General features: G+C 34.9%; 2 protein-coding genes across 2 annotated transcripts; one reads left to right on the plus strand and one right to left on the minus strand.

The window, feature by feature from the left end:
* The first annotated feature begins 896 nt into the window (after positions 1–896).
* LOC110702521 (hydroxymethylglutaryl-CoA synthase-like) lies at positions 897–5,432 on the plus strand. The gene is made up of 12 exons (XM_021880240.1): positions 897–1,208; positions 2,029–2,135; positions 2,748–2,880; positions 3,010–3,153; positions 3,295–3,453; positions 3,688–3,761; positions 3,860–3,935; positions 4,038–4,093; positions 4,221–4,308; positions 4,394–4,534; positions 4,626–4,775; positions 4,901–5,432. The coding sequence occupies exons 1-12, from the start codon at positions 1,137–1,139 to the stop codon at positions 5,111–5,113; spliced, it is 1,413 nt and encodes a 470-aa protein (XP_021735932.1). The 5' UTR covers positions 897–1,136; the 3' UTR covers positions 5,114–5,432.
* Positions 5,433–8,734: 3,302 nt separating this feature from the next.
* Positions 8,735–12,028, minus strand: LOC110702522 (bifunctional dTDP-4-dehydrorhamnose 3,5-epimerase/dTDP-4-dehydrorhamnose reductase). Its single transcript, XM_021880241.1, has 2 exons — positions 11,414–12,028; positions 8,735–9,458 (listed from the first exon to the last, which is right to left on the minus strand). Exons 1-2 carry the CDS (start codon positions 11,864–11,866, stop codon positions 9,000–9,002), a joined length of 912 nt encoding a protein of 303 aa, XP_021735933.1. The 5' UTR covers positions 11,867–12,028; the 3' UTR covers positions 8,735–8,999.
* Between the last annotated feature and the right edge of the window lie 313 nt (positions 12,029–12,341).

The following is a 12,341-nucleotide window of genomic DNA, read 5'->3' on the forward strand; positions in this document are numbered from 1 at the left end:
TTAATTTTACTAAACTGAAATTATTTTTGCTGAACTGAAATTATTTCTATTGATTTTATGTTATATTTCCTCTTTAAAGTTACTGATTTTTATTGGCTTGAAATTATTTTTACTAAAGTGAACTTAACTTATTTTTACTAAACTTAACTTATTTTAGTTGAACTTAAATTATTTTACTGGATTGAAATTTTTTTTACTGAATTTATTTTTTAAAGTAAAGTGAATAGGGCCTTACCTCGTGATGTAGCATGAACTAATTTTGCTGAATCATTTTTAATTAATTGAGTAATAATGCACAAACCTAACCCAAAAGGAAGGGGGTTTGACCGGTATTCAGAAATTTAAAACTCAAGTGATTAGAAATAAAATAAACTAGGATACTTTGTGTAAAACCTGACTCGAATCAAATTACTATAGAAATTACACAAGATTATGCAAATTTTTGGGACACGAGTTGTTAAGTTTAACATGGTTTAAGACATCATTCGTATGGTTGTATTTGGCTCCATTTGTTATGGGCTAAAGTATATTCTGTTTATTTAGCAAATTTATTTTGGTATTTGAGAAGTGGTGGTTTTGGAACACTACATTACAAAATCCTTTAATTCTCTAGGTCAATCCAAAATCAAAAGTTTTTAGTCCCAAATAAACTTTGTTGGCCCAAAAGATGAAATGAAGACTTACAAATAACCTAAATCTGCAGGTCTTTAATCTCAACCATCTAATACACACTAGTAACAAACGGTAAAACAAGTCCAATTTAGAACTACGTAATAATATTTAGTCCAGGTCGTATTAGTGTCGAGTTAAGACTAATTCCCTATAAAGGATAAAATAAATCTTGAAAAATCTACCTGGAATTTTCTTGTTAGTAGTAGTAGGTGTCATGGACTAATAACATACATGAAGACATGATGATTCATTGATACATCTAGTCTATATAAGGCACAAAATTAAGGCACCCAAAATTCACTTCTCAAATACAAAAAACCTCTCTTGCTAACTTCCCTGTTTTTGTTCCTTTGCCAATCTTTCCGGACCCTCCGATCTTCTCTCTCCTTTCTCTCAACTGTCGTTGTAATCGAGGAAGAGACTTGCAGAAAACTTGAGAGAAGAAATTTTCATCTGTAAAAATAATGGCTTCTTCTGTAAAGAATGTAGGAATTCTTGCCATGGAAATCTACTTCCCTCCTACTTGTGTTCAACAGGTAAATCAATCTTATATTCCCTATTCTCACATAAATATCAATTAATTTAATTTTTTTTTTTTATTTTTTTTTATTTTTTTGTAATGGGGTTTATGATTTATTTATGACTGTACAATCAAATTGGTTTTTCCATGATTTTGGGATTTTCCCAGAAGCTATTTTAGTTTCATCTGTGAATGGAAATGTGCTGGAGAAATTTGATTGCCATGTGGGATTTGCTTGATTACCAGGAAAATATAAACAAATAAAACCCAAAAATAAATAAAATGGATATTTGTTATTTTATTTCATTTTATTTTTTTTGGGTGTTATAACATTGATTTTTCATGTTTTTTCTGAACTGTGAGAGATATGACAAATCAATTTGAATGAACAATAATTATTTATCAGCCTTTTTACTGATTAAATTAATCATTTTGTAATTTGGCCTAAAAAAAAGCTTCAGAAAGTGAGATACTTTGGCTTAAGTTGGTAGGTTAATGAGATCATGATGGGTCCTTAACTTGGGAATTAAATACCCAATTGAGAATTTGCCCAATCTAATTAGTTTTAAGCTTTTGATTAAGATATTTATGTTTCATTGTGAAGTCAACTCTTTGGAAATCAGAGAAACTCTTGCTAAAATAGTTTCTAAATTTCCTTGAATGTTGGAAATTTCATCTTGTAGTGATTTTCTGTATTTGAAGTTAAGGATCATGACTTTAAGATGTTATAGTTGCTGATTTAAATGTCATATGAGTAACTCATAAGTTAAATTTGTTTTTTGGGAGTTTCTTGTTTGTTATGTCATCATAAATTTTTGATGGTGTGTGTCAAACAGGAAGCATTGGAGGTTCATGATGGGGCTAGCAAAGGAAAGTACACCATTGGACTTGGACAAGATTGTATGGCATTCTGTACTGATGTGGAAGACATTATATCGATGAGGTTTGATACCTACGTTCGAACTTACCTCTATAGTCTGATCAATTGTTGCATCAATATATCTAAAATTTACTCTTTACTTAGTTTTCAAGCTCAATAAATCAGCTAGTGAATGTGTTTTTTTGTATTAGTCATCGTTTGTTTTTGAATGATTTAAATCTCTAAGCAAGATGGTTAAATTGGCATTTCTATGTGACATTTTTTGTTCGAACTTGTATGAAATTATGCACGTATTTCTGAAACATCTTGTTTTCTCTAGGAAGTCTTTTTTGCATATGAAATTGTTTAAAACAAGTTGAATAAAAGAGAACATTACTTGATTCTCTTGCTTTTGAAAATGTTTGCTTAGAAATTATGGTTAGTTTTTTTTATTTTCCAGAAAGTTGGGAAATCTTGTGGAAAATTGAGAAATGATGTGTCTAATCTCTATAGATATCATCTCTTGATACTTAGAAGGTGTGGATAGCTGAGTAGTCTATTATGTTGTTTGGAGGGATTATTGAATTGTCCGTTACAATTTTAAGTACTTGAAGGTGGAGCATTTATCAACCTTTGTTGTAACATAACTTTATAGTTATGAGATGGGTACCTCTCTGATAATCTCTGTACTTGTAGTTTGACAGCAGTGAACAATCTCCTAGAGAAATATCATGTTGATCCCAAGCAAATTGGTCGGCTGGAAGTAGGCAGCGAGACTGTCTTGGACAAGAGCAAATCTATCAAGACATTCTTGATGCAAATTTTTGAGGTACTATTTGAAACAAGTGCATAGTCATCTTTGTTTCATATTTATTCTTCTATCTGGTTTTTTGTGGGTATAGCTAGTATCCCTCATGTCTGAACATAACTTGATGTTCTTTTGTTAAAAAATGATTAGGAACATGGAAACACAGACATTGAAGGTGTGGACTCAACCAATGCATGCTATGGTGGAACTGCTGCATTATTTAATTGTGTAAACTGGGTGGAGAGCAGTTCATGGGATGGACGCTATGGCCTTGTTGTATGCACAGACAGTGCGGTATGCTCAAATTATCTCTCTTTTCAAATTACATATTTTAATAACCTTATCATAGCAACTTCATGTGGAATACAAGCTAATTTGCACTTCATTTGGTATGAACTTTCAATCTTATTGATTTTGTGAATATTCCTTTACCAGGTCTATGCCGAGGGAGCAGCTAGACCCACTGGAGGGGCAGCTACTGTTGCAATGCTTGTGGGCCCAGATGCCCCCATCGCTTTTGAAAGCAAGTTGAGGGGCAGCCATATGGCTCATGTTTATGATTTTTACAAGCCCAACCTAGCCAGTGAATATCCTGTAAGTCTTAGGCTCTGCACAACTTAGATGGGATAGAAAATGGTGCCAATGTCAAGCATATGGTATTTGGAGAATAAATATTACTCAAGTGTTTGCTAAATAACTCAAGCTTACATATATCTCATGTTTATTGGTTGATGCTCTCTGGAGATGTGCTATAGATTTTTCGTTTTCGTGGATTTGTTATGTCTCATTCATTCAGTAAAACTGATCTATTGACGTGTTCTGCCGTAGGTTGTTGATGGGAAGTTGTCACAAACTTGTTATCTCATGGCGGTTGATGCTTGCTACAAACATTTCTGCAGCAAGTGAGTCATTAATAGAATCTTTAACTGCCCTTAAGAATACATTGTGTCCATCACTTTACCTTTAAGCTTGTGAAGCTAAACTATTCTCCCAACTGTAGGTATGAGAAGTTTGAAGGCAAGAAATTCTCTATTGATGACGCCGAATATGTTGTATTCCATTCTCCATACAACAAGGTATACCTCTGATGTAATTATGTTTGAAATAATTGATGTTCAAAACAAGTGTGCTTGCAAATTTGACAATCTTAAAATAATGCCCCTCTCTTATTTTCACAGCTAGTGCAAAAGAGCTTTGCCCGATTGGTGTACAATGATTTCTTGAGAAATGCTAGGTATTGTCCTCTTCTTACTATAATGTAGTTCCTATTGTTATTGGGATTATGTCAATTTGTCTAATGAAGGGCTATTAACTTATCACCATTGTGCTCTTTTACCAATATTTGCTTCATTGATTGGCAGCTCCATCAATGAAGACGCTGGGGAGAAGCTTTCCCCATTCTCCAATCTGTCTATTGATGAAAGCTATCAAAGCAGGGATCTTGAAAAGGTGTGTTATCGCTGATATAACAAACTTAATTGAGAAATATAAGTCAGTAAAAAATATTTATGTTAGTAAATTTTCTCACTTATAGGTAGCTCAGCAAGTTGCGAAGCCCTTATATGACAAGAAGGTTCAACCGACCACCTTGATACCAAAGCAAATTGGGAATACATACACAGCATCCCTATATTCAGCATTTGCTTCCCTTATTCACAATAAACACAGTGAATTGGTGAGTACTTCAGGCATATTTATATGATTTGGTCTTTTTACGTTGTTAACTTGGTTTAGTATTCATGCCTTTGGCTATTAATATATTACAGGCAGGCAAGAGGATCATAATGTTCTCTTATGGAAGTGGTTTGACAGCTACAATGTTCTCATTCTGGCTAAATGAAGGGCAGAAGCCCTTCAGCTTGTCCAACATTGCAGCAGTCATGAATGTTGCTGACAAGTTGAAGTCGAGGCATGAGGTAATTTCTCTTTAGCATCCCTTTATCTGGTTTGGGAAAGAGGGTTTTAGGTGGAGTAATAACAATAAATTAGTCGTATAAATTTGATCATGGCTTAATATCTGACTTGTATGATTCGTCTGCAGTTCCCACCTGAGAAATTTGTCGAAACCTTGAAGCTAATGGAGCACAGGTACGGGGCAAAGGAATTTGTGACGAGTAAGGATACCACCCTTTTGGCTCCGGGTACTTACTACTTAACCGAGGTAGACTCTATGTATCGAAGATTCTATGCCAAGAAACCCGCAAATGATTCTAATGGCACACAAGAAAATGGTTCAGTTACCAATGGTCACTGATGCTTGAGGGTAGTTATCCGCCCGTAATTGCTGCAACTCTGAAGAGTGATAGTCTTTTTGGATGTTTGCAGCATTGGGTGGATACTATGCTGTTATAAAATCAGCTGAAATGGTTAGAAATATTGTTTGATCATGCAAAATGTTGCATCCTTTTCTTACATTTTAATATTATTCATTCTGGTAGTGTGAACTTGTATTGTGCTTCTTTATTCAAGCTAATTTATTTAGAGTTAATATTGTTTCAAACTAGAAATGTATTGTATGTTTGGTAATTAATAGACAGTTTAAGAAAATAAAATAGTTGAGAAGCTGTCATTATTCATTTATTGGATCTTTTAGGTTTTCTTGTTATTTAATTTATTTGTTTTTATTAGAAAGTGACATTGTCACACACATGGCCGCTGCCACAGGACCAGATCATTAGATGCCTTAGCCTGAGGAGATTGATACCACAAAATGATTGTTTTTAAAAGTTGTACAAAAGTGTGAGGTTAAATGACTACTTGTACTTTTAATCTTTTGCTAGCCAAAGGGTAGTGAAATTATGAGTAGAATAAGGTTAGCTAAGTAGTTTCACCAAAGTTACAACTCTTGTAGTTCCATATTGGTAAGTTGTTAGCTACAACTATTTAAAAATTGGATACAAAGACTTATTTTATACCATTGTAGATGCTCTTAAGTCATAACTTCGTCCTCTTTACGGTTGCTAACGTAGAATGCGAGTCCCCTTAAGACGACAATCCAAAAGGGTTAGGGGGCGTTTGGTTCGCAACCTCAAAAGGGTTAGGGGGCGTTTGGTTCGCAAACTAGTATGGTTATGAATGAAACTATAGTGGTATGAGTTTGAAACTTTATTTCTAATACCATATGTTTGGTATGCTTATGGAATGAATTTTTTTTCTTTTATTTGATACATAAAAGTATGGGAATGAGCCAAACGCACTCCCCCCCCCCCCCCCTCCAAAATTTCTGAACCCCATACCTTGGGGGTTTGAGGTATGGGTTTGAAACTCTTAAAATCATAAAACAAACATAAGGTATGGGTTTAAACCATTCTAAACCCATACCTTATACCTTAATTATGTGAATCAAATGCTCCCTTCAGGATTTAAAAAGGGTTTTGAAGATAAACAATTGAAAGTTAAGATTTTAGATTTTAGATTCATGTAGGTATTAGATACCCACGTGAAAAGCCAATGGATTTTGGTCATGCGTCCCGCTAGTTGTCGAATATAATAATTGGGGATTCATAATTTACATGTTTAAAGTGGGGTTGGTTGGTCAAGTTTATCAAATCTGGTAAGTGTGAATAATGTGTGACACTGACCCAATGAGTAGACTCCATTATCTCCAGACTTCAGTGAAGTTTATAGAGTAGGTGCTAAGATGAACATATATGTTTCCATGAAAGAAAACAACCCAAAGTGAGAGCCCTAGCCAATTCTTCAAGCAGAAAAGCCACATACATGTACTAATAGACTTACCCTTTGCCTAGCCAAAGGGTAAGTCTATTGGTACATGTGTGTGGCACGTAGGTACGAAGAAAATATTTGATCCCCCTATCAATGGTCCTCTCATAACATCCTCCGGAAAAGTTATCTAGTGTAATTTGTAACTGTCTAAGTTACAATGTGTGTCAATGTCGTATTAAGCCCTTGAACTGATTAGTCTAGTTAGTAGCATCTAGTCTATAGACTGTAATTGTTTTCTAACCTTCTTTACTACTTTGCACAAAAAAAAAAAAAAAAAAAAAAAAAAAAAAAAAAAAAACAATAAAAAAAAAAAAAAAAAAACATTATACTTGTACTCATGATAAAATGCTTGTTTAGATAGTTGTTTGGCTAACACAAAAAAATTATTACAAAGAAAGTGAAAGTTCAAGATAAGTTAGCAAACTTCAACTTGGCCAATCAAAATTTATGGGAAGTCTAGTGTCTAGATTAATACTACTTTGTATGTGTCAACCAAATAGGTGAAAAAAATTCCTAAAATATCTAATGTCAATGTAACATCTCATTGTTCCATGTAAACTGAACAAGCACTAAATTAGCCAAGAGAAAAATGAGTAGCAAAAAGTTAGGAGTCAGCAATGGATGATAATGAGCTTTATAGCTTGGGATTGATCACATAATAGGAAGAATTGAATCCTTTAGGTTCAGTATAATAGCTAGTAATCTAAGTTGAGAATCTCATAAATATCAATATCATTCAAATTTTGATTATCAATTTTAGTTCAATTATCACCCTTAGCTTTACTAAAGCCTTAGGAAAAGTTGGTGACAAGACTACATCAAGGCTTAAGTAGGCTAGGCCTTCCTAAAAGGCCGAACTGGACCATAAAAATAGGCTAATTCTGTACAAAAAAGTTTAAATTTTTATATTAGGCCCATTTGGTTTAATGTAAAACATTTTCAAGGATGCTCGGACATGACATGAGCCGGTTAAATTTCTTCTCTGTTAGTATAGATGAAAGCCTGTACCAATCTCCCCGTAATAGCTTGCATATATGCTGCAATGATGACATGCAGCTCAAGGCTCTGCATCAGTTCAGGTTTTTCTAGCATGGACTTCGGTGTAACCTCCATTCTCCAACTTCGCAAAGTTGTGATCTGTAGCCATACGCAAGCAGACCTTCGCTTCTGCTGGTGAAAAAGGCTTTAGTTTGATATTCAAACCTGCTGATATGATGGACTTGATATTCAGCACCAGTGTATGCCTTTGGTTCCAAGTGAGAGTATTCGTTTAATAAGTACTGCGGTTTATAAGCAAAAGCCTCTGCAAAGGTTGGACAATAGTATAAAGTCGTAGCACGCTGTGGCAGGGGCAGACATGAAGATTACATCTGGCTATGGTGTTCATTCTACAGAATCAAATCTCGTGTTTAATTTCATAGTGGTAATATAACTTCAACTTCGCTACTTTCTTCAACCAGGATTGGTAGGATTAGGTATTATCTCTAATTGCTCTGAGTACTCTTAACATTTTAAGCACTGTCTCAGTGCCTCTCCAATCTTTTGGTGTACAAGAAACAAACTGGATTTGTAAATACTGCCTTCTTCCAGTCACTATGTTCAATCTTTAATCGGACTAACTCGGCATCTCCTTGGTTTTACTACAGTTCACACTAGGAATTCAATTGTTAACTTTCATGGTTTCAACACAGATGGTGCATGGAAAGGTGTAACCTTGGATATAATAGTATTCATGAAGCTAACGAAAGATTGGTTTTTGGAAAATTTCTCTGCAAAGAGATCTACATCTGTCTATTTTCGTGCAAGACAGTTTGCTGTAAAAAGAACAAAATCCTCTGAACTTTCTAATGGAAAACGCATCTGGGCTTCATAAACTGGTAGACGAAGCAATATTAGGCTAAGCCCTTGATCTTGGAAGCTTGAGCACGAATAAGAATTCAACAATGAAAGGGCTTCCTTTCAACTAGATGGTTTCATCTTAAACACAAGGGATTATTTTCGCTACTTGAGCTTTTGTTAACGATGTGTTCCGACAATATGGAATAACTTACTTACCTAGTTACCTAAGCCTTTACCAAAAGGTACAAAACCATAGATTAGATTTAATCAAGCAGAACATGGGATAAGTTGAAAAAACAATCATTATATATTGAAATGTAATTATGGCACAAATATCAGCCTCAACTAATTTATTCAAAATCCAATTGTTACAAATACAAAACATCACTCCTTTCTTTTTGTGCTTAAGAAGAAAGAATACAAATAGACATAGTACATAATGGCAACAATTACTCGTAATTTTCAATAATAATGATGCCTAAATTGAAGTAAGTATGCAAAACCCAATTCAACTCGGTCCAAATAATAGAAATTTAGAGAGTTGAAGTAAAAGTTCTGACCTAGACAGACTATCATCAAGCTGCAACTTCAGCTGTTTTCTTGTTTGGCTCGAACACATACTTTATGAGAGACTCCTTAATGGGTAGAAGCTCAGGAAATTCTGTCTTCAGTTTGGTGGTCTCAAGCTCATTGTTGCTTCTTGGAGCAACGATCACCTTAGCCTGCTCCTCAAGGGTAAAGTTTTTCCATGTGAATTTGGGGTCAATGTAATCCCTGTACATCTCTAAAATTTCGTTGTGGCTAACAACACCAGGGTTTGTGAAGTTGTAGATTCCTGTGAGGTTTCTTTTTGCCATCTCAATGGAGATGGGAAGCAGCTCATCCAAGATTGTCATTGAGTTGGGAATGTTGACCACCTTCTCATACCTGGCAATCTTGGTAATGAAGTTGCGGGAGTTGGATAAATCAGAGGAGATTGGCATGCGCACCCTCAATGTGCATACATTCTCGTAATTCTGAAGTAAATCCTCAACCTACACATTCCATAACAAGTGCACTTGCATCAGTAAAGGGTTAAATGTTAGGTGATAACTGAAGAGTAGTCTGAACACAAGACAGTATATGTGAATAATGACAAACATACGACCATTCAGCTTATCAGAACAGGCTCAATAGACCTCAACACAGACATTCAGGACACTTTAAAAACCAATAACAAACAAAGATCCTCCCTTTTATCTTAATTCGGGGTTATTTTTAAGGTTAAAATTCCACCCTGAGTCTGTCATAAACTCATAATATAATGATAAAAACTTAATTTTTTGTAACAAAAAAAAGAGTATACTTTTAGTACAGATCCAATTGCATAGCTTACAAAAATATCCAAATAGATGAAATTCATGGTCAATCTTCAACGTCAAATAAGAGAGGGGGTGTTTGGGAGGGGGGGGGGGGGAGAGAAAGGGATATAACAACTACTGTACAACACAAGTATGAGAGGATAGAAAATGATTAATGAGTTCATCAAAAAATTTGTGTCCCATGTTTATGTATCTCTGACTATTGTACTTTCTTTTTGCTTACTTTAGCATTTAGATCCTTATCATAGGCAGTCCTTATCATTTGTCTCTTGGGATGCAACTTTGGTATAACCTTTTACCATACTTGATAAAAGATTGGCTATATGGCGCCTAAACCTCTTATGTGCCCAGCTATTTTCTTAATATTCTCCTAACGACACGCAACTTATAGTCTACACATAGCATCGGTGAACAAAAAATTTGTCATTATATACTATGAACAAAAACATGTACATGAATTTTGATTGAGAATGTGGGGACATTTGCAGAGTTTTCTGTATATGGCACTAAATATGAATGGAGACTATGAAACCCAAAAAGGCCAAAACATGAACATTACAGGACAAATTTGTCATGGTATGACAAAAGGATACTGCAAGACTGAATCCTAGGATACTATATAAAGTAAGCAACCATCACAAAGACTCAGTTAAGTCTAGATTCTATGCTAATACTAGATAAGATACTTAATATAGAAAGTCGTCGCCACAAACGCTCTATAGATATAATAGTGGTTACCATCCCTAGCTTGAAACCCAACAATAACTTAAACATCAGACATATATCCTCACATTCTACATCACATCTACGACTAAACAAAGTTAAGAATGACACCAAAAACACCAGATCCAATAAACAATTCATCATCTCCTTGACTATGTGGAGTGATCTAGATCTTGTTCAAAAAACCACATTGATATCTCATTATGATATAAGTAAATCAAGACGTGGAGCTAACCCGAGTGATGTTTCATATCATCAGATGCACAAACAACCAGAAAAAGGATCCATAGCACACAAAGTTTATATTTTTAGCAGTTGATCATACTTCTTGTAATGTGGGATCAATGACTCATACAAAAACTCAACACAAGATCCATAAAAATACTTATTTCAACTTCCATCTCAATCTCCATGACACAAAATACAAAAAATGTGCATCCGATCTCAATTGTGATCCTCATTATTAGATCAGTAATCTGACATCCAAGTACAATTCAAATCAACAATGAAGCACATTATTCAAATGTCAATCCAGAATCAATGTAACACAAATTACACAATGTAACGCCTACATCCAATCAATACCCATATGACATCATTTGTCCAAGTGTCAGAATCAACTACAAAATGAAATGTACACACCCATGTCCGAATGTTGAGAATCCAACACGGGTACTTGAGGTAAAAAAGGTAAAATGAAGAGTCCAAGTAACATAGATTAAACGGACCGACACGCAAAACATCAAAGATCCATCATCAATAACATAAGATCTCAAATCCAAAACAACACCAAATCACATTACAACAAACACAACTTATTCAATTCTCAATCATATAATTCAAATCAAATTAAACAATAACCAATCAAACAAATATGAAGAAAATCAAATGAAAAAGAAACATACCATAGCTTTGGTCTTAGAATAAAAAGACCCAATAAAATTAGGAGTATCCTCTTCCTTAAACCCAATCCCAGAATCAATAGGATGTTTATCATCATACTCAAAAATACACCCAGTAGCATAATTGATCAAAACGAGGCCGTTTTGACGACAAACATCAGCCAAAGTAAGAGTCCCAACAACGTTGGCACGAATAGTCTCAACTTTATGGGACTCACACCAGTCAACGTTAGGACGACCGGTAACTCCGGCAGCGTTGAACACGTGGGTGGGTTTGACAGCCGCCACGTCAGCCTCCAAGGAAGACCGGTTTTCCAACCGGCCAGAACCGTAAGTGTAGGAGATACCTTGGGAATCGCAGAGTTTGCCGAGTAAACCACCGATCCAACCGGTTCGACCGTAGATGAGGAAGTTAAAGGATTTGGGGTCGGATGAACCGTTTCCTTGGAGACCCATTTTTAGAGAGAGAAAATTAGGTAAGAAGAGAGAGAAATGAAATGGGGTTGTCTGAAATTATGGGTTGAATCTAGAATGGTGTGTCTCTTTTAAAATGGAAGGGAAGAGAAAGAGATGATGAGAGGTGAGATTTGGGGAGTGTTGTAATAAGGACAGTGACGGTCTTTTCCATGTGGAGGGCTGATTCACTAAGCTTTGTTTCCACCGTGGTGGGTTTGTGCATTACGCGTAAATTAAACGCGCGTTGTTCTTTTTTTAATCCTAATGTTTGAAATTTTACAATATTTTAAATTTTTTACATATTTATTTTAAATTTTTTTCTAAAGGTAAGGAGAAAGATCTTACCTCAACTTTTACCCTTTTTTTTTATTCAATATTTGTGGGTAGGACATTTTGATTGTGAGGGAAGAAAGGGTAATAGATTTCCACCCTTAAAGTGTCTCTTATGAAGATTAAATTTCCCATCCTCAATATT

The sequence above is a fragment of the Chenopodium quinoa genome, unplaced genomic scaffold, assembly GCF_001683475.1.
Source record: "Chenopodium quinoa cultivar QQ74 unplaced genomic scaffold, ASM168347v1, whole genome shotgun sequence".
Lineage (NCBI taxonomy): Eukaryota > Viridiplantae > Streptophyta > Magnoliopsida > Caryophyllales > Amaranthaceae > Chenopodium > Chenopodium quinoa.